Genomic DNA, 23265 nt, shown 5'->3' on the forward strand with positions numbered 1-23265 from the left:
GCTTTTCAGTTCTAACTACATTTCAGGACACATCACAAGTTTATTATTCCAAAGCCGCCGAGGAAATGTCATCTTCCTTTTCAACGGCCCCACAGCAAGCAAGCACAGACGGTCTCCTTGAGTTCAGTGTTGCATAACAGGGGTTCTACAAGAGTGTCACAGAGTCTTATCAGACTTAACCGCCAAAGTCCCAAGAGTCCACTTCTCTTGTAGATCATTCCTAACAATGCATTCAGGCAACTCTCACACTTAGCCTTCGTAAACACCTCACAGGTTTCAGAAAGGAGGAACATTTTATCCCAACACTTCATCATAAAATAAATAAATAAAAAATTCCCAGCAATATGTAATAGTCAACTGTTTGTATTAAGATGCAACTGTCATGTTTTTCAGACAAGCTGCTATTTTTTTCCCTTTTTCCCTCATCCTGACGCAGTAAGCTGCGTGGAACGCGCAAGGAGGCACACACCTGGGAGCCATTGCTAATCAGCTACCAGTCTTGAGCTCAGTGACCACACCAGGAAGACGCCAGATCGCTCTCTTATGATAGAGGACAGAAGACGAGGACAAGGTGGTTAACGGGGATTGGAAGATGGAAAAGGGACTGTTCACAGGAAGACGCCAATACTTCTGTGAATGGGGACAAAAAACGAAGACGATCCAACAGGGAGTAGTAGAAAAAAATGATGAAGACGGCAAGCGGCTCCAAACAAAGAAACAAGAGAAATGAGCTGGCATCTTCCTGGTGTGGATGCAGAGTTGAGACAAGGAGGTGATTACCGCAGGATCCTAGGTGTGTGCCTCCTTACACACTCCTCCCAACTCACTAGGCCAAAACTCAGATAGAATATGACAGAAACACTATCAAGAAATGTCAAGGTGAGTCTCAATAATGGTGGAAAATTAATATTAAATAGACATGAATCTCTGTTTGCATGTCATGCATCAAGAACAATGACAACGTTCACGTAGAAATCATTTAGCTCATTCCGAGAAAACATTTGAAAGTCTGCATTTTCAGAAACCTATTAATGTGGTTAACATTCTTCATTGATAAAAGTAAGACAATATTGATGCAAGGTGAACAATTTCAAGCTATATTATAAAATGACCGTTTTGAGCTAAGGTAATGAGGCCTGGGTCATAAAATCCACCCTGGAGTGGTGCTGATGAAATGGATAAGAAGCATCCTCGTTTGGAGCTGAGATGAGCAGCAGAGCGTGCCCAATCTCTTAAACACGCATCACAACCTTGAGAGCACATTATCGTCCCCCGAGGGGGGAACCCTTAGGTGCACAAGTCTTGCAATATACATTGGAACATTTTTCCTCTAAATAAGTGAAATAAAAATATATATTAAATACAGAAGTGTAACTTTATATTGATTGGGCTTCTAATTTGATACTTTTATACTGAAAGCAATTGAATATGACAGGCACACTGAGAAAATCAGCAAGATTCTTTCAGACAGACAAATGGAAAAATTCCTCCCACTGCTGTATGCCCATCTGGTTATACTCCTTTTTCCATGGAGCCCCTCTCCAGCGACTTCCGTCAGCTGCAAAGTGTAGTTCTCGTAAGAGGAGGATTTAGAGGACAAGATCCAAGATGATCAGTTTGTATATTTTCTTTGATCAGGAAACTCAAATTAGTTATCATTTTCTGTTTTATCTATTCATTTTGGAGAAATTAGGAAATATGTGACGACTTGAAAAATGCCAACTTTTAATGAGGAATATGGCCACGCCCCCCTCCGCTCTCCCCATGTTCCTGCGAGAGTCACTGAAAGGACGTATTACAAACTCTCCATTGGAAATGATTGTACTTTCATAAATCCAAATAAAACGGTGATCAATTGGCACTGAAATTCATGTGGACATCCCTACCTATGACCATTTCAACATATCAAAAGGATTAACCTCGACGTGGCTGATTTATATGAGAATGAGGAACTGTGGAAGTGAGCAGATCTCCATAGATGAGCCTGGGAGAGCGCACGCTGCTTCTTTGAACATGACGCACGGCCCCGATTAAAGCACACGCCGCTCCACGATGCGCGCCGTTCAAGAAGAGTTCTTTATCTGATATCGACGCCCACTCACTCTCACGCCGAAGCTGGCGGCTGCAAGCTTTGTCGGACATGAACGGGACTGCTTGAGAGGACAAAGCCATCGGTGACATGAAGCCACAGGAAGAGTAAGGAGCTCATTTTGTTGCGCTAAGGCCTTTTTGTTTTTACGGCCTGAAGCTCTTTGTTGCTATTAGCCTTGCCGTTATCCTACTGTTAGCCGGGGAGGGAATGTTAATTAATTTCAAGGTAACGCTTAGTTTACTAATCACACTATATTTTTTGCAGGTGAAGTGTCGCATTTGTTCCACAGAGCTCTCATATACCAACAAAAGCAACTCCTCAATGCTGAGGCATTGTCGGGCCAAGCATGAGAAGGACGTTCCTGATAAACCCAGAACGCGGACAGCTATACAGCAATTCTCTTACTTTCTCACACGTGCTTTGTTGATAATTAATTGGGACTCAGTCATTATTTTTGATTTATTCGCCACTTCAATTTTAACAATCAAGCTTCCAGGAAGCAGTTACTACTTGATCAAGGTCTGTTGAAATTCATTCTCAAGGACTTCCTGCACCTCAACTTTGTGAAGTGAAGCCTTGAGCACCGTTTTGCCAACAAGAAATGTTTGTTTGGAAATAAAGTAGTAGTTGAAATATCCAATTCATTTCATCTGAAATTAATGTATTGATTTGATTTTTGTTTGATTTTCAGACAAACGGTGGCCAACACGTATCAGGAGAAATGGGAAAAAGTCAAATTGGAAGTACAGCAAGCTGAGCCAGTGAGTTTAACAACTGACGTGGATCTATGGAGGCCTACTTGGCTCGGACCTGTCACCACATTAATGAGAATTTGCAGTTGTGCAATACTTTCCACAGTCAAACTGCTGACAATTTGGCCCAGGTCGAAAGGGGTGTGATGGAGGAATGGACCATAACGAATAAGGGAAAGTGACAGACGCAGCTCCAAACACGATAGCATCTGCTCATTGCACATAGTCTCAATTTATTAGTTAGAAAACTATGCAATCAAATCCCCGCACTTAAAGCCATCAGAAACAAATTGTCACACAATTTCATGACAGCACTACAGCCCAGAAAAAGCTCGCTCAGGTGCAGCAACAGATCAACGGTCAACTCTGAAACTCATCAATGAGGTGCCAACTCATTGGAACAGTACCTCTGAAATGCCGTCAAGGCTGCATGATGAGGGGAATCAGTGTGGGTATTTCTGGCCTCCCTAAAGACGGATTCGACTCCACTGACAGCTGATGAGTTCACCATCATAAGAAAAGCACTTGCGACAACAGTGGAGTTGTCTGAAGAGAGACGAGTGTCATGTTCAAAGGTCATCTCGATGATAAAAATGCCAAGTCGTGCACTTGAGCGTCACGTTTCAACCTTGTAACAATATGATATGTTGTTGTTATCGGGTGCACCAGTAGGGGGTACTGGGGGGCAGTTGGGTGTGTGTGTAAGCCTGAATATAGGGTTAGAGTGGATTGGAGGAGCGGGTTGTTGCAAATAAAGGCTACATGTAACGTATTTCCTGTTAACCTGCTAAACACGGATGTGAGACTGGATGAGACAAAGTCAGTACTAGTTGGTGTATAATGGTAGTAAGGTGAAACCACTGGGCAAATGTAAAGTAAAGCTGAGGAACCCAAGAAACCAGAAACTGTATAGGTTAGAGTTCCAAGTAGTGGATGATGACTGCACTGTCCCACTTATAGGGAAAAGAGCCAGTGAGGCTATGAAACTTGCTATGCATTATGAAAATATCATGGCAATGGACAGTATTGTGACAACAGAGAAAGAGACAATAGGAGAGTGGACATTTGAACAGATTAAGATCGACCTTGCAGATGTATTCTCAGGAGATGGGTGTCTGGAAGGAGAGTCCACGATGGAAGTGGACAAAAGTGTCAAACCAGTACAGCTGCCAAAGCGACGTGTGCCTGTTGCCATGCTGAAGCCCCTGAAGGAGGAGCTTCAAGACCTTGAGCGCAGAGGTATTATCGTACCTGTCGACTGTAGCACCGATTGGATCAGCAGCATGGTGGTAGTACAAAAACAAAATGGCAGACCAAGAATATGCATTGATCCAAAGCCCTTGAACAAGGCTCTCAAGCGCAGTCACGTCCCATTGGCAACTATTGAAGATGTACTCCCAGACTTGTCTAAAGCTAGACTGTTCACGGTGTGTGATGTTAAAAGTGGTTTCTGGCATGTCAAACTTGAAGAGGAGTCTAGCTACCTGACCACATTCTCCACCCCATTTGGGCGCTACAGATGGCTCCGGATGCCCATGGGGATTAGTCCGGCACCTGAGGTTTTCCAGAGAAAATTGAATCAAGCATTGGATGGACTGCCTGGTCTGTATATCATTGCTGACGATGTGCTTATTACAGGCCAGGGTGAGAGGCAGGAAGATGCAATAAGAGATCACGACGCAAAGTTGAGACAGTTTCTGGACAGATGTAAACAAAAGAACATTAAATTGAACCCAGACAAGTTCAAACTGAGACAGGCTGAGTGCAATTACACAGGCTCACAGCAAGTGGACTGAAAGTAGACCCAGACAAGGTCCGTGCCATTGAGCACATGGCGAGGCCCACAGACGTCAAGGCAGTGCAAAGACTGTTGGGTATGGTAAACTATCTGGTGAAATTTTGCCCCAAGCTTTCAGACCAATGTGAGGTACTGAGACAGTTGACACACAAAGATGTTGAATGGGAATAGATGGAGCAACATGAAAAGGCTTTTGCGAAACTTAAAATGATGATTGCCGGTGCTCCTGTCCTGAAGTATTACTGCCCTGAGGAGGATTTAGTGGTGCAATGCGATGCATCAGACACTGGTTTGGGGGCAGCACTAATGCAGAAAGGCAAGCCCATTGCTTTTGCAAGCAGAGCACTCACACAGACGGAGCGTGGCTATGCTCAGATCGAGAGAGTTTTTAGCCATGGTTTTCAGTGTAGAGAAATGTCATCAGTTCACGTATGGGCGTAAGGTCACTGTCCAATCCGATCATAAGCCGCTCGAGACAATTGTGAGGAAACCTCTGTTGAGCGCTCCAAAGAGACTCCAAAGGATGATGCTGCGCATTTAGAAATATGATCTGACTGTCGTGTACGTTCCAGGCAGGGACATGTTACTGGCAGACACGTTAAGCAGAGCATATCTCCCAGAATGCTCATCCCAGAGCTCTGTTGAGGCTGACATAGAGACTGTTAACATGGTACAGCACCTACCTATCTCCAATGACAGCCTGAGCAGGATGAGAGTAGCTACAGAAGAAGATAGAACGCTTCAAACTCTTATTAAGACGATGCAACAGGGATGGCCATCAGACAAAAGAGCAATACCGCCGGAGATCAGGCCATACTATTCAAGGTGAACTGAGTCACCAAGATGGCATTGTTTTTAAAGGTGAACGTGCTGTTATCCCTACCGCACTCCAGAAGGACATCACCAGCCGCCTGCATTCATCTCATCTAGGGGTTGGGGGATGTCTGATGAGAGCCAGAGAATGTGTTTTCTGGATTGGCATGAACGACCATATTACAGCACATATCACTCGTTGTGACATCTGCAGGTCAGTAGATGACAGACAACAGAAGGAAACACTCAACCCACATGATATGCCAAACAGACCATGGGCTAAGGTGGGCATCGACATTTTTCAGTTTGAGGACAAAAACTACCATGTGACAGTGGACTATTACTCGAATTATTGGGAAATAGACTTTTTGCCTGACACTAAATCTGCCACAGTGATAAAGAAACTGAAAGCCCATTTTGCTAGATATGGCATACCCAGCACTGTAATTTCAGATAATGGACCTCAATACTCATCTGAGGATTTCCATAGGTTCAGTCGGCTGTGGGAGTTTGAGCACAAAACATCATCTCCAGGTTACCCTCAGAGTAATGGCAAAGCAGAGTCTGCCGTGAAGACAGCAAAAAGACTTTTACAAAAGGCAAAACCAGCTGGGCAGGACCCATATCTTGCGTTATTGGATCACCACAATACACCGTCACAAGGACTAGACTCAAGCCCGGCGCAAAGATTGCTGAGCCGGACACTGCTCCCAGTCAAGCCCAGCCTTCTTCGGCCCAAAGTGATTAGGGCAGGGCCAGTGCTGCTGAAAAATCAATTCCGCCAGTGTGCTTATTACAACCGCTCTGCTAGGGATCTTGATGCATTAAAACCTGGCGATTGTGTTAGGGTTCAGCCTTTTCACCCCCACACTAAGTGGAGGTTGGGCAGAGTGAAAAACTCTGTGGATTGCAGATCCTATGACATTGTATTGGATTCAGGTACTGTTCTGAGAAGGAACCGTAAAGACCTCAGGCGCGCTCTGGGAAATCCACATGTGGGACCAATAGACATTGAGGCTGAGGATCCACCAAACACCCAAACGAGTCCAATACAACCTCAGCCAGCCACCCCGTCCGATAGTGATAGGCCGATGACAACTAGGCGTGGTAGAGTTGTTCACAAGCCGCAGCGGTACAAGGACTTTACCTACTTAATCAACATGCTTTGGGGATTTTTTTTTAGGGGAATTGTAATTGTTGGAAAAAAAAATAGTGGGATTCTTCCTAACAGAGAAGCACTGTTTTGTTTGTGATGTTGAAATTGCATCCGTCACTGGGAAAAAAACAAACAAAAAAAAACTGTTGTCTCAGCATTGTTCACATTGTAATGTTTTTTTTTCTTCCTTGTGTTTGTTAATGTGTGTTCAGCACCAAGTCCAATTTAAAGGACAAGCTTTCCAAAAAGAGAAAGAATGTAACAATATGATATGTTGTTGTTATCGGGTGCACCAGTAGGGGGCACTGGGGGGCAGTTGGGTGTGTGTGTAAACCTGAATATAGGATTAGAGTGGATTGGGGAGCGGGTTGTTGCAAATAAAGGCTGGCCGAGTTGGGTCAGAGCAAAGAAACTGGACGTGTATTTTTCTTAGAAAACCCCCACTTAAACAAACCTTGCACACACAGGCAGCCATACAACTACACAAACACCTGAAGCGTCCAGTCACAGACACAGCTTCCAGTCTGGAGTCTGAGTGTGTTAACCTTAGCGACACTTCTTGACCCAAAGAACAAATCGCTCCGCAGTTCCTCATGGTACGCAGAGGCCATAACCAGGCTACGGTCTGAGTCCCAGCCTGGACCATCATCACAGCTCTGCAACCACATCTTATTCCTCATTTGTTTGTTTTGGGAAATTGTACTAAAATGCCATTTTTGTATTTTTTTAAGGTGACTGGTGGCAGCGCTTGGATGAAGAAGTGGGGAGACTTGGGAGAAGTGCAAGTGCAGATACAATTTCTGAAGTACAGCAGTATAAGTCAGAGGGCAATATTGGACAGGCTCCTCCAATTAATCAAAAGATCTTGATCTTTTGATTAATTGGAGGAGCCAGCAGAGGCCCTATCCCAACCTCCTCTTTCCGGCGAAATAGTACCGGTGTATGCCGGCATTATCAGTGCCATGTGACCGTGTGTTCTCCACGCCAGGAGAAATTGCTTTGAAGAAACGCAGCAGACTTAATTTCAGAACATTGGAGAAATCTATTTTGTTGAATAAAAAATTGTGAAGACAAAAAGTCCACAAGCATCCCAATTCGCATCATTTCCACATTCTGATACATATTCACATTTTTTTAAGGATATGGAATAATACAGTATTAATGCAAAGATGAATGATATTCTTACTTGCACTTGGTCATCAATCTAGAAACCTATGAACTATCCAATCTATCAGCAATGCTATTTGCTAGCAAGTGCGTTTTAATTTTAACTTTACAAATGATTTCACCCATAGACATATTTTTGACAAAACCGGTACAGTACATTCACTTTGATTCGGGCTGCAACTTCCCTCCCATTAGAAGGGTGATGCAATAAATACATTACAATAACAAATATTAAAGCCTTAATTTATTTATGATTAAGGTTAAAGAGCAATGATTTTGTTGTGTAATTGAAAAGTACACAATTCTTTTTATTCTATTATATAATATTCTGAAAGTAATTACAGTAAAAAAAAAAAAAATTTAATAAATGTGTAAATTCAAAGAATTTGTTCTTAACGCACATTTCTATTGATTGGCAGCGCTGGAGTTTAGTGTAAAACTAAAAACAAAATAAAAAGATTTTATATATACATATATATTGTATATTGAAATATATCACATAGTTCATTTTAAAAACATTGCCAGCTTTTTTCAAGCAATCAATAGAAAACCTCATTGACGGGCTAGCAAATATTATCATTAAAATTAAAAGGTTGTCATACTGCCATAAGAGTAATTTTTCCTTATTTATTAATTTATATTGCTATTATTGTGATATATTATTGCTACTGTGTAATAAATCTATTTTTGGGTGTTCTTTTAAGTTAGCCTGCTGTATATTTAGTTGTTAACTGATTAAATAGTAAGTTTTTAAATTAGTGATAAATCACATTTTTTTTATGCTCAATCAAAAATAATTGTAATTCCCCCCCCCCCCCCCCCCATAATCACCCAGCCCTAGTGACTGTGAGGACTGGCATACGTCCCTTCATATATGTCTTCGCATTCCATTTGTGGCTGCACAGTTCAGAGGGTCAGGAATTTCTGCTTGTGATAACAAAAGAGAAAAGAGGCCAGGCGCCAGCCTGATTGTAACAATTATCACTCTTGTGAAACTGGGTCTGGATGTCTCGTACAGGCCCACCAGTGGTTTGAGATGCCACCGGTGACAAAGAGGCTACCGCTTTTCTCACTATGTGCGCATATACATCACCACTGAAGTACCAGCTGCAGTTCCGCAGAATTCTCGTTGGGAAACACACCACGCACACGGATGTCGAGGGGATTGTATTGGCGACAGATGGGTCAAAGAAAGGTGAATATAACTCGTTTGATCATGGAATAACTTCCTCACAAGGATGTCAGTGATGGTAAAAATGTCTATATGAACAAATGATACAGAAATATATGCACAGTATGTGTATTCTTTGTGGCCACTTTAAGTAAACAAGACGACTTAAATCAATGCAGAGCTGCAAGTAATTTACCGATGAGTGGACTGTACTCGGGGCATAGAAAAATGACTAGACATGGATTAAAAGAGAAGCTCGACTGGTGATTAAAGCTTACGACTGTCTGCGTCAATGTTGAAGCATTAAGGCAAAACAACCCCCCCCCCCAAAAAAAAAAACGTACTGGAAAAAGCTGGAGATTAAATCACCCCTCTTTTCCTCCCATCTGGGAAGGCCAGCGCTTCTACAGTCGACAAGGAATCAGCTTTGCTGTCTTTTGCAAAGTTTCCAGCTGTGGTGGGCTGAGAGGCCATGTCAGAATTAACATGCGTGTTGTTTGCTGACATTTAAGCATGTGTCATAGGGAAAAAGCCATGAGTACACATGTACGTCAATGTATTAGTGCTCATTTGTGTAAAAGCACGACGGCTTTGTCAGGGAGGACTGTGGAGGTGCATGTTTGAAATGTCAGCAAGAGTCCGACAGGATACTCGACGTACATTGCCACTTCCCAGGAAAATGTAGTCGGCTACAGTGGCTTTCCCAGAGAAGGAAACCCGAAGCTAAAGCTCCGGTAGCCATTGGTCGGTCAGCTCAAGGCAGTGTGTCAGTTGAAGCCTGGAGCGCTACGTCACCTCCTGTACAGCCTTCAAGGCAACTTTGTCTTGACTTGAGTGAGTTTTATCAGAAAGCTGCCATCATTTCAACGGGTCAATCCATGGATTGGACACAGGGAAGCTCCAGGCAGATGGGACTGACATTTTATAAAGGAAGATACATAATAAATAAAACAGAAAGTAGTTTTTCTGACTGACACTTTAGCAGCACAACTTGTGACCGTACAACTTTAAATTGTCTCAAACAACGAGTTTATTGAAGAGGTGCGAGCAGAATGAAATGGTCCAAATGAGACTTATTGGCTCACCTTTTTCTATGGTTGGCTCGGGACTGAAATCAGAACTGTTCCCGCCAGCGTACAGTGAAAAGTTTATTAAAGCAGAAAATCCTGTAATAATTGAGTTCATTCAGAAGAAATGATTTTCTGCAAGTGCACAAAAAGCGTTCTTGAGAAGAGAAAGCACTCACTTTGAGTACTGCCAAGATGCATGTTACTTGCTTAGCAATTCACTCTGCGACATCGGCTTAAAAGCTTTGTAAAAGACTTGAGAGTTCATTTCACACAATGATGTTCAGAGAATTCATTCCTCTCAATTCTTTGGCACTGGCAGTGTGCGGGTTACTGCACGGATGGAAAAAAAGAAAAGGGAAAAAAAACAAACTGTGGGTTGTGTCAAGAAAAATTTTCAAACCACACAAATCATTTGCTGATGGGAATAGCCGAAAGTCACAACAATATTGAAGAGAATTTATTTAAAAAATGGAGTTGTATACAGCATATAATAAAGATTAAGTTCTATCCGTCCGCCTTCTAATTTTATATTGCTTAACCTTTTCCCAACTCATACCCTCTCACCCGATCCTTAATCATTTGCCAGGAAGAAAAGTACATCTGAACATTTACGTTTGTTTTCTATCGCCAAAAATAATCATGGAAGACTTTCAAAGCTTTCCTTCACATACCTTTGTAAGTATATCTCAAGAGACACTCAACAAAAATCCATTCCGAATATGAAGATCAGTTTTAGGGGCACGAATCTGTAAACGCGAACTTGAGTGATTTGAGCCATCCTTTACCAAAGGCCTTTTCTTATCCTGTGTAAGAACTCAATATGTAAATACACATTTTCTCTTACGAATTAATGCATTTATGTATTCTTTATAATTGAAAGTTGTTTAGAAATAGAAAAACAAAGCATTGAGAGACATTAGTCTCAATGGCTGAAGATTGGCGAAGAACTGACATGTAGTTTGTCGACAAAAAAGCCTTGAAGAGAATTCAATTATGATGAAGCTAAAAACGGCGACTCAAGTGATAGCTGGCTTTGAGAGAACATGTAAGTTTTCCATGGGTGAATCTATGTCTGCAAGATCCTTTGTGTCACCAAGATTGTGATGACACTGAAGACAAAATTGAGGCCAGATGGGAAAGAGGAAACCAGATAGTCCGCATGATGAATCAGCTTTTACTGAGCTGAGACATGAAATCTGTCGGGGCTTGCGCTGAAGCTAAGTTCACACAAGTGCATTGTGTTGAAAATTGAAAATTAGCCAATCTCAATTATACAACTGCATTCCTTCACTTTTGGAGAATTGAATGTATAAAATGCTGTTCTTCTGTTGAGTGAAAAATGATTAAATCTTACGATTAGATTACGATTAAGATTACACACGAATTCTTAACTAAAATGTGTCAGCTAGCTAAGCACAATGACATTTATGTTTCTACTTTGCAAAAATGGCTGTTTAAAGCAAAATAGTAATTTTGTACTTTGTCAGTGAGCCAATCCTAAGAGATCTAAATACTCTGTGACCCAGTTTGCAGATCGCAAGTACTGTAGAAAGCAGCAGACTTGTCGGCATAGGAGGACAGTGATTAGCGCCCATCGGAAATTCATTTGCATTATTTCTGACCTTCAGGCACGTATTATGAGTTCAACTCCTACAAAATAAGTATGACATGCATAAATTGCAGACGTCGCCATTGGTCAAACATTAAACACATCTGGCAGGATTTTTTTAGCAAACAGCAGGCAGATTTCTGACTAAAAATGGGTCATTACAGATAAGGAGCAGCATGACGCAAACCTTCAGTGTGGCGGAATGTGCACATCATCGCTCTACTTATAATTGAGCAAAAAAATATATAGATATAACTACAAACAATGTATAAGATGTGTGGGACATATTTGATATAGAATGTATTGGGCAGCTCAAAGATAAATTTGCAGCTAATTAAAATTCCATGAGCAAATAACTAGAGCTCAACTCTTTTTTTGTCAAGGACATAATGTCATCTTTGTTCCGACAGACAACTGATGCAGCACAAAGGAAATGAAGGCGACAGCCTACACACGACATGGGCACGTGTGTATGTGTGTGTTATGAGCAAATGTGACAGCAAGTTGGCAAATGCCAATTCGTCTGTCGTAGGAACTAGAATTGAGGTAGAAAGAAAAAGCACCGAAAAGTTTGTATTATAATAACAATAACTGATTCCATCTGTAATTCTAAGGTAACATTCTGAAGAACAGAAACAGTGAATTGGAGGTAGAACAGAACCCCCCCTGGCCCTGAGCGTTAAAGTTCTTCAGTTAAGGAAATAAGGCAGTGAGTCTTTTGATTCCAGGTAAGAAATACATACGGGCTCTGGGATTTGTTCATTCCCAGGAAAGGAAATATTGACAGCGGTGGGCTTGCGTTCTGGAAGAACATGCAGATCTTTTGTTGACTCTTGCTCCAAATCAGTTTTCCATGTGGCAAAAAGGAGGTGCTCCCAAGACTGACCTCCTCTTACCTAACGCCGAAGAAACTGCAATGTGTGATACGCTGCCATTGTCGCAAGGACAACTGCCTGACACATAGAGTATGGTTTTAGCGCATTAGAAGAAAACACTGAAAGATCAGGGCTAGAATTCAAATGAGTTTGAATTTCTTCCTAAACTTTTTTAGATACGGAGTATCCTGCCTTTCAGTAAGAGAAATTTATATTGCCAATTTCTCTTTCTTTGTTATTAAGATGAGGACTGGGGCATGGTTTGAATTTGGAAGATTTGGGGTCCGATTACGGTTCCTAATTATTGAATTGCAACCTCTTTTGGATGAAATCATTTGATGACATGTGTTACACTGTGCTGACATTTACAAATCCAAACGGTACCGCAAGCACCGGAATGTTAGTCCCGGTTCCACTCTGTTCTCCATTCCAACTCCAGTGTTGTCAGCTGGGGCCTATGAAAATGATATAACTTGAGTTTTTATGGATGGTAATCCAAAGTAATTACATGCTCTACCAAGTATTGCTACTGGAGCCCAACAACATACTACAGTCTGCGTAACCACAGAAACAGCAGCAGCAGAAAGGTAAAACATCCTGTGTAGTGCCTGCTGAAAACAATCAAATCCCCAGAGGTCCACTTATCTTATTGACCTCACAGTGGCCAATTTAGTGAGTATGTTCGCTTTAAAGATTATTCTGAAGAGGCATATTCTGGCCTGGCTTCACTGTATGAGTGGGGAAATAAATCCAACTATGAATAACACTTATGTGGGATTATGGGAAAAACTCTTGGAAGAAGCTGTTTATCATTATTTGTCCATCTTTGCTGTGTTTTTTCCCAGTGGAAGGAACTTGAATCTGGCTCTGAGAGAGAAATAATTAAACCTCAAAAGTGTGAGTGTGTCACATTGTTCAGCATCTGGCTCTTTGAGCTATGCGGCATCTTAGATGATTGCTCCCATCTTTGACAATCTAATTTAGAACCCAAGAGTGTCATTTGCATGCACCTACCCCCCTGTCTGTGGTCTCCCAAATAGTTTGTCCATAATCCGGTTCACAAACAAACACATCACTGCAATGAAAACGTAGCCTCCCATAGAGGAGTCAATGAGGGGGTTGACACACACGCACACACACCATAATCATAGTAATCAGTCTGGACCAGGTACAGCAGGATCCACACAGCCCTGTGAGTCCTTCAGGACCAAAGGTAGAGAACACAGTCCAACTCACACAGTCCAACTAAAGTCCACCCCCGCTCCACTCAAGTGCGAGACCTCGTTCTTGCAGCTGAACTTTTGCTATTCATGTTTGGCACACTGTAAAGCACACTGAATAAGTGTAAACAAAGTCCAAAAATAAATGACTTGTGCTGATTTAATCTGAATGCGTAGCTTCTTCTTAACACCCCATTAGGTTTGAGAGTAAAAAAAAAAAAATTGCGATTATTTGTTCCATCCTTTCAGGTCAATTTTCCGACAGTACCGCAATGTTGCCTCAGCAGAAAAAATGATTTTGTTGTCAACCACTAAATCCTGCTTGGACTGAAAGCCATTAAACTGTGGAAATTCAATAAAATCATCAAGGTGATAAGAGGCCCATTAACTGCCCAGAAAGAAAAATCTGAAACACTAATTCATTCTTGGTTTCACAATTCATTCAGTTCAATTCATTAAAAACTGGTGATTTAATGCTTTTGAGAGAAAACAACCGCAAACAAGGCAACAGCTGAGTATTTTTGCTCTTTTGAAGTCATTACAAAAAAATAAATAAATACAAAGGCTGATGCTTTAGAAACCAAACAAAAGATGTAAAAATACCAACTCACCATTGAGGAAGAACTCTTCTTGCAAGGCTTGTCTGGCCTCAAGAGAGAAGCAGCGTTTCTTTAGCCACGCCGCATTAAACACACTCGCGTGCTGGTCAGGCCACACAATGGACAACTGTGGAGGAACCAACCAAAGTTTACAAAACCAAAATTCCCATCCACTCATTAAGTGTTGCAGGTAACCGGAACCGATCGATTATTCCATTAATCAACAACTATTTTGTGAATCAATCAATCGTTTAGAGTGACAATCTTCAAATGGCGGACTGTGGTGCTCCACGTTGTCCCAATGTATGTCTATTGTCAAGCAGTAAATTGCACGTTACGTCTCGAATGAAACATAGATGTGCAAGCGTGTTGAAAATGTTTGACATCTATGTGAAATAAATCAATATCAAGGTGTATTTTCAGCTCTTCTGCATTTTTCCATGCAAAAAAAAAAATACTACAATAAAGTCACACATGTAAAATTAAAGAAGCCTTTCATTAAGTTATTTCCATTCTTTGGATTTAAATATGGACTGTTTTAAGAATTCAAACGTGTGTTGTAATATATTACTTTTTTCATGCAAAACAAAACATGCTATTTGCATAACTGCAGATGTTGTGAAAAAGAAAAGCAATTGGGCCATTTTTATATTGTTTGACAGGATATGCAGCGGCACATCCGCCTGACAGTTCAAAGGTTGTGGGTTCTAATCTGGTCCCTGGCCTTCCTGTGTGGAGTTAGCATGTTCTCTCCGAGGCGGATTGGGTTCCCTCCGGGTACTCCGGCGATTTCCTCCCACATTACAAAAACATGCACGTTAAGTCAATAGATAAGACAACATTTTTTCATAGGTGTGAATGTGAGTCTGAATGGTTGTTTTATATTTGAGATTTAGGGGGCAAAAATGACAATTCTAAATACCATGACGTGTTGGGGGAGAAAAAATTAGAGTGAAATCGTTCCAACTTTGTGTCGGACAGGGCTGGGGGCTGGGGCGCAGCTAGTACCAAAATAGTATTTTTATTATAGTGACTTGGAAACATATATCGGATGTATGTAATCAACAAAAATATATCGGCGTGCAAAGTAGAGGACATGGGAGCACTATTAGATGGTATCGTCTGCTTAGCCTATCATATATTGAAATGGGCGAATTAAAAATTGATGAAAAGTAATGTACCCAGACACACATTGCAGCTGGAAGAACATGAATCCTGCTGAAGTTGGCAAACGTTTTTCTCCACAAGCTCCTGTGCCAAAATGAAGCAGCTCCTGATTCAAATTCACTTAAAGACATTTGCCCCGCCTTGCTATCATGCTTTTTTGGGGGCAGGGGGTCACAATTCGACAACATTCAGAATGGCTTATTACAGACAAATTTGCGAAAAATAGGCAGTGTACACTTGAGCAGGCACCCCAGAGACAGACTCAACTATTTGTATAAAAACAATTAAACATCACTTTCCCAGACGTCCACATTAACATTTTGACCTTCATCGCTTGTGTTTTTATGCTTTTGATTGTGCTGAAAATGTGATACTCCTCTTCATAGTCAGCTTTTGAGCAGATGCCTGACGTGTTTTTGCCAAAATACACTATTGGGTTTTCCAAGACTGTTCACAACCTTGACTTTGACACGTGTTCCAGTTGAAGAAAAACAGCCTCAAAGACTGATGCTGCAATCACAAAGATTCATCTTAGGACACTTTTGGTGAGGTCCATTTGTGGTTTAGTGCAAAATAAAGCCAGTATGCTGAATGTGCACGCACGGCGTCTTCAAATTCACACTGTACATTTTTTTTTGCTTACTATACATTTACTTTATTTCAAAAGACTGAATTAATGTATATCCATCCACGCAATAATGGTGGTCAGGCGACCCTGAACAGAATAAGAACTAATACAGGTAGATGGGAGCACTTCTTGGTAATGTCACAGTTGTGCTTGAGTGTCACCTTGCACAAACAGCACTCTGTTGAACACGGATTTGAGCCTGTGTCCTTCTGTGGTTTGACCTTTTCAGTAGGGTAAAAAAGCGGTCATTTCTATCCTAATCTGTATCAAAATGTTTTGTTCCATTAAACACTTTAATGGTTTTAAGGGAATCTGAATTGTTGGGCAGTAGCGGCACCCCCAACCATTCAATGACTGCTAGGTGCCCATAATGGTTCAACTGGCGCCCACATTAACTAACTCCAAATTCCATTTGCGGCTGTTACTTGGTCCACTAATCTTGTTCTTGCTGTCCGCACACTTTTGTTTTGTTTTGCTTTCAAAAAACATCTGAAACGCAACGGCTCATTTGCTGCTCCTGAACTGCTGGAAGAAATTCAACTGAAGTTTATGAAAAATAAATAAAATATTAAAAGTTAGATGTGGACGGACAGTGTTACTATGCATTACCCGTGATGCAAATAAATAAAGCTACACTTACTGTGAGCATTCTCACCCACTAGAGACCAGTGCTTCTCAAATAATGGGGCGGGCCCCCCTGAGGGGGCGCGTGCGATGCTGAGGGGGGCGCATGTGTCATGTCATGTCATTATCCACAGCGCTTATCCTGTACAGGGTCGCGGGAGGGTGCTGGAGCCTATCCCAGCTGGCTACGGGCGAAAGGCGCACTACACCCTAAACTGGTCGCCAGCCAGTCACAGGGCAGACACAGACACCGTCACTGAGTGGGAACTGAACCCACGCTGCCCGCACACAACTCGGGCGAGTGTACCACTACACCATCAGTGTTAGGGGCGCATGTGACCCCGGGAAACTTGCTTTTTTTCCCCCGCCTTACTACAATAAAGTGTAATTGCACATCCACTCCAGTAGTTGACAGTGGCGCTTTCATTGGCCATTGTGCGCAGAGAGTATTAACTCTACGGTGTCGGTTAGTTTTGCAACGAAAATGCTATTTTATAGTTGCGGCTGAGAGTTGGTGGTGGGGAGGGGGCGCGAATTGTTTTCTTCTTGTTGGGCGGATCGTAACATAAAAAAAATTGAGAAGCACTGCACTAGACTATGAGTTGCCAGACCTTCATCAGCTCAAACGCTTGTATGTACTTGCACTGCTTGTATGCGTGGTCATAAACAGAATTGTTGCAAGAATATGTATGAACATGTTTGAAGCAGGCGGCATGGTGGAGACTGGTTTGCACGATGGCCTCACAGTGCAGAGGTCGTGGGCTTGATTCCGGCTCCATCCTAACTGTGTGGAGTTTGCATGTTCTCCCCGTGCCTGCGTGGGTTTCCTCCGGATACTCCGGTTTCCTCCCACATTCCAAAAACATGCATGGCAGGATGATTGGACACTCTAAATTGCCCCTAGGTGTGAGTGTGAGCGCGGCTGGTTGTTCATCTATGTGTGCCCTGCGATTGGCTGGTAACCAGTTCAGGGTGTCCCCGGCCTACTGCTCGATGGGATAGGCTCCAGCACTCCCCGCGACCCTCGTGAGGAGAAGCGGGACAGATAATGGATGGATGGATGTTTGAAGCAATGTTGTGAAAGGCTTCATACTCTACCTCTGACATGGAAGATGTGTTTGAATTTTTTGCTGCAGATTGTGAGTAGCAAACAAGCCGCGACGTTTGACATGTTTGCAAACATGGACATTTATACAGTTGAACAATTTCGATGTCGCGGTATGAAGGAGTGATAAATGTGTGACCAACATTTCCCCAATGGTCCTAAAATGGAAGCCAGAGTCAATTAATCTGGGAGCCACTTGAACTGTAACATAGGGATGTTTGCAAAAATGACCACATGGCACAATAATGTTGAAAACCAGAATGATTTGATTTTTGAAGATGGTCAGAATGCAGCATTCATTTCCTTGGAATGTTTTGCCTGAGAATGTAATGTAAAAACAAATTAATCTGGTATCTTGAGTAAAGTCATATGTTGGTTTGTAAAAAAAAAAAAAAAAAAAACAGCTTATAAGAAGCATTAAATCACTATAACTCGCTGGCCTCATTATTTTTGCTAAAGAGCAACACGTTGCCAATATAAAAGAAATAAACAGTCAATGTTGATTGTGAGTGTCAAAGCGATATTAGAGTCCAAATTAGCTGTAGTTATAGTTTGGTCTTGTCTCATTCAAGTGTTTGTAATATACTTGTTTGTAATACTTATCGTGTATTAATGTTTTTAAGTGTTTCTGGGTCTCAAGGTAGGTTGGTAATAACGCTCGGTTGGCCTACCTTGCTGTCATCAGTAACCTCCACAGTGTTAATGCCGGTGTGGATGTCCAGATCGGACATCAGCAGACTGCGGGCCTGAGCTGATTGCAGTGTACAGAGTGAGCACTGGCAGTTGTCCCTCAGCCACGTGAAGGGATACAAACTCTGCCCGCCATCTTCCCACTCAACTTCCACCAGTCGCTCTTCATCCAGTGCTCGGGCATGTCTCACAGAGTGGTTGTGATTGGCCACAGAGAGGGAGGGTGAAGCCAAAGTCTTCTTTTCGCGACGCTGCACGGATGTCAGATCAGAACGAGCAGATGGTGGTTGTGAAACCTTCTCTGGTCTACGATAAAACTTGACAGTCAAACAGGCCACAGATGAGGTGCATCTCTGCAGAGCGGGCCGGGCAAGATGGGCCAAGGTACTCAACATTGTTCAGGCTTCTCTTCCAAATGACACAGAAGGGCTGTCACCTGTGAAGTTAGACAAAATGTAAATGGCAAGAACGAGACACAGTTCACCCAACAATCGTTTTAACAGTGTTTCATTTTGTGTGCTTGTTTTGATGTCGATGGAGCCATACACTCATCTGTTAAACTATTGCCCGCTTAGCGTATGAACATTACCTTCAAAGTCAGTAGACATTGATAATAATTTCACTACATTTTCTTTTGACTCATCTTTGTGATCATCGCCCAAAGGCAAATTCAGTTAAGTACATCACTAATAGCAGTCATTTTAAGGAAATTTTGGGTGTTAATACATTATTGATTTTATTTGCCACTCTGTGATTGGTAATGTGCAACAAGGATCAAAGTGTGGATTTTAGATTATATGTACTAAAAATAAAATGTTTTGCAATGATTCTAGTGGCACCATTTATTTTGTTGATATCAAAACAAATATTTTACACACTATAATAGTGATATTGTTGAGGATTCGACCTCTGAACTGGTTATTTGGATTATTGACCACTACAGGGGCTCCGGTAAGAGAGCACAGAGTCTTCAGGAGAACTCAGCACTTTATTCAGCTTCACTGTGCAGATGTGCATACATGTCTATGCACAATTATATATATATAAAATATATCGTCATTGACTACTGCACCGCTCTGAGCTGAATGACGAACAAAAACGCTAAACAGGAAACTGAAATACAAAGCGACCCTTCAAAATAAAAGACACGCCTTTCAGAATAAGACAATGAAACGTCACATATTAAACGACTCGAAGAATTCTTAACAGATATTAAAATGTACTTTTCAACCAAAGAAGAAATTATCTGACAGACAAGCAGGGGCAAAGAAAGGAGGTTTGCTGCATCTGCATCAGCGCCTCTGGCGAGTATGATCCATTATCTAAGCCGCTTCACATCACAGAGGTTGCTGGGGAACTGGAGCCTATCCCAGCTGTCTTCGGGCTGTAGGTGGGGTACATTCCGAATTGGTAGCCAACGAATTGCAGGAAACACAAAGATGAGCAACAATCCGCGCTCACACTCATGCCTGGGGACAATTTAGAGTGCTCAGTTAACCTGCCGTACACGTTTTTTGAATGTGCAATGAAACTGGAGGACCGCAGAAAAATCACACAGGCACGAGGAGAATGTGCAAACTCCACACAGGGAAGGCCGCAGCCGGAATCAAACCCTGCAACTCTGAACTGTGAGACCATCGTGCTAACCAGTGGTCCACCGTGCCACCCAGCTCTAGAAACCAAGGAAGATAAACAATGACTAGATAGATAGATAGATAGATAGAGAGAGAGAGAGAGAGAGAGAGAGAGAGATTGATAGATAGATAGGTTTTTGAACTGCTATATAGGAATGAATGTTTCCTTTCGTAATTCGCGCTCAATCACGCAAAATAAAATTGTTAATTTTCCTTTCCAACAGTACCGGTTTTGGGAAGATTGTCGCAGTAGTTCCTGAGATGTAAGGGTTCAAAGTAAGGATAACAAGCCCCTTTATTGTCCCAAACTCCTGCTCCGATTGACCTTATATTTCTGACTTAGTGTTGTGTTGTGCCATCACTATCAACAAGGACATTAAGTTTGATTCAAATCTGTTTGGACACAAATGGCCCTCTCTTCTCTCTTTTTAATGTATTCACACATATAGGAATAGTCAAAAATATCAATGAAATGCATAGTTTTATGTAAAACGGTATCAAAATTTTCTGCCGGCCTAATGGCCAGCTGCAGGGCGCCCAGAAAGATTTCTTATCATGGGGCCCAAAATTCCTGGCAGCGCCCCTGAAGCTAATATTTCATAATAAACAGCAATATAACATGAATATACATTAATTAGTTGACAATACATTTTAGGAAAATGTGAAACAAATCAAGTAAATATAAGTCTAGTGCTGGACATTATGGTTCTTTAAAAGAAAAAGGGTGAATTAATATTCATCTTAGTAATTTAAAACCTCATATTTTCTTGGGGTTTCTTTTCTCACGTTTTTCTCCAAATCCTAAATTTAATTCAAATACTAATGCCAGTAAGGCACCGGTTCAACTTCTTCATCTGATGAACTGTCAACCCAAACAACTGAACCCCCCCCCCCCCCCCAAAAAAAATAAATAAATAAAAAAATGAAATACTGTATGCTACATGGTTAATGGGCAAAATCCAAGCAAATATTTCGTAGATGAACACAATCTGTTTCAAATGTGGAGGCTGCACATTACATTCATAACTATAAATCTTAAAGTAGAAAAGCTAATGGATTAAAAAAGAAAGCCATACCCAATTAATATTACTACAGTTTATAATACCAAATAAATCCTGTCCTCCCCACACTCCCCTCTCTCAGTGATAAGTGTTTTGTAGTTTAGAATGTATTAATAACTTCATATCGGCCGTGCACGAAGAGACGAAGAGAGAAAACTGGGAGCCGTGCCTGATCTACAAATGAATGTCAGACATAAGTGTTGATAATCCCCACATTTAAGTTGAAACGACGTTGCAAATAAAATCTGAAATCCTGGGATAGGAAGTCTCAATTGCGCTTACTCACTATATAAACTTGAATTACAGATATTTTCCGCACGTGAGCCGAATCAGCTCCTGTGTCTTTAAACAAGATGTGACATCACTTTAAGCGGGGAGGTTTGATTTGCAAACACACTAAAGCAGCGACAAAAAAAACAAAAAAAAACGTGTAAACCGTTTTTGGGGAGTCTTTGAAACACATAATTATGTAAACAACTTTGTCGTTACCTCGAGTGACGTCCACGTGACGACTCCCAACAGGGTACGCAACAAAGGCCAAATACATAAATTAAAAAAAAAACATGAAACATGTATTGTGTCGAATATATGCATGCCCCTGGTTTGCGTGCTAGCTAGCTAAATGACCACATCGATTGCTCTTCGGGTCCGTACCGCCTCGAGCATTTCTGCTAGACTTAATGTTTTTTTCCCCCATATTTGTACCCAGATACCATGAAAAGGCATGATCTTAGTGGCTACCTGTATTAAGAGGTCCTCGGTCCCCTGGCTTGTCGTCCTGTCAACACAAAGGTTGGCTGTCAGTATGTATGGACGAGAAAGTAGGCGATAGGTAGCAGGAGGAGGCAGTGCAACATATGACATAACCATACAGCTGTGTTCTCAACCGTCCACGCTGTAAAAAAATGGGGAGTGATATTTGCTTGAAACATGTTTTTTTTTCACTCAGAATTTCTTTGCACATTTTACATGAAGAGTTTTTCAGTACATTTTACACGTTCATTAAATTTAAAAAGTCACTCCGAGGTTGTACCCACTTTGTTTTTGTACACACGTTTCATTCACAAAGTTGCTCAATACGGAAGAGGATTATAACCTCAAAATTGAGAAACGCCCACTCTAAACCTGAGCCATGCCACTGCTATGGTCCGTTGGAATCCTTTTAAAGCGACGTAATTTTTGACCTTTTGGAGATACCAGTGTAAACCGTAGCGCAGGTGTAGAGCAGCCGTCTCCGAATCTGGAGGTTGTTGCTTGAAATCTCAATCACATTGAGGAACCTTGTATATGGATTGAGCTATGTGTAAAAAGTAAAAGCTAACTTCCCTTGAGTGTATTAATTAAATAAACTAATTAAATTTACTCAAAAACGCTTCTTGTAACATTTACTGAGAATGCCTGAGTGAAAAAAAACTACAATACTACAAAACTACAATTTTTTTCAGGTAAATATCACTCCCCATTTTTTACAGTGAACTCAGCCTACCTTGATTTACTTCCTCATATCATTTCATATAGTAAATTGAGCAAATTAAAAAATCCACAAAGGATGTGTCATTGTCTCAGAAAAACAAACTGAATGAAAATTAGACTTGTCAAGTGTTAATCTTAACATATTCCAAAGGCAACTCGGTCATAAAGGCTTTACCTGTCCCTTTGTAACAACAAAAGCAACATGCTATTTAATATTGAGTCATAACAAACAGGCATCAACAACACATAAAGTGAAACTGGGATTTTCCAGCAATTAAACTGGTCTGAGTAGGTCCTTATTATTGCATTCAATAAAACAGTAAAAATAAATGAATAAAATATAAGTACATGGCAAAAGGTGCCATCTATTTTAGGACAACAGATAGACTCGATGACCATAAGCACAAACTGTATGGTTTGTGTCAAAAATATCACATTAAATTCAAAATATCAATTTACTCTTTGTAACCAAGGTTTTTTTTCGTTTAGTTACTAAGCAACCTCAGTGCAACTGAGTGTAGCTATACCCCGTTAAATGCTGTATTCGAGACCCTGCTGACT

General features: G+C 41.4%; 1 protein-coding gene across 3 annotated transcripts in view; it reads right to left on the bottom strand.

Moving 5' to 3' along the window:
• The window catches only part of bbox1 (gamma-butyrobetaine hydroxylase 1), a 58500-nt gene that overhangs the window by 5088 nt on the left and 30147 nt on the right, over positions 1 to 23265 (bottom strand). For 2 of the 3 annotated variants that reach the window (XM_088296393.1, XM_088296391.1), the window contains exons 2-4: positions 21973 to 22009; positions 18518 to 18972; positions 14335 to 14449 (exon numbers count right to left, since the gene is read on the bottom strand). In XM_088296393.1, coding sequence (XP_088152519.1) covers positions 14335 to 14449; positions 18518 to 18931 — 529 coding nt within the window. In that variant the 5' untranslated portion in view covers positions 18932 to 18972; positions 21973 to 22009. The remainder of the gene's footprint in view (positions 1 to 14334; positions 14450 to 18517; positions 18973 to 21972; positions 22010 to 23265) is intronic. The other variant, XM_088296392.1, reaches the window with a different exon arrangement.

This window comes from Idiotropiscis lumnitzeri, chromosome 5, assembly GCF_059441095.1.
Source record: "Idiotropiscis lumnitzeri isolate Australia: NSW breed Sydney's pygmy pipehorse chromosome 5, RoL_Ilum_1.0, whole genome shotgun sequence".
Lineage (NCBI taxonomy): Eukaryota > Metazoa > Chordata > Actinopteri > Syngnathiformes > Syngnathidae > Idiotropiscis > Idiotropiscis lumnitzeri.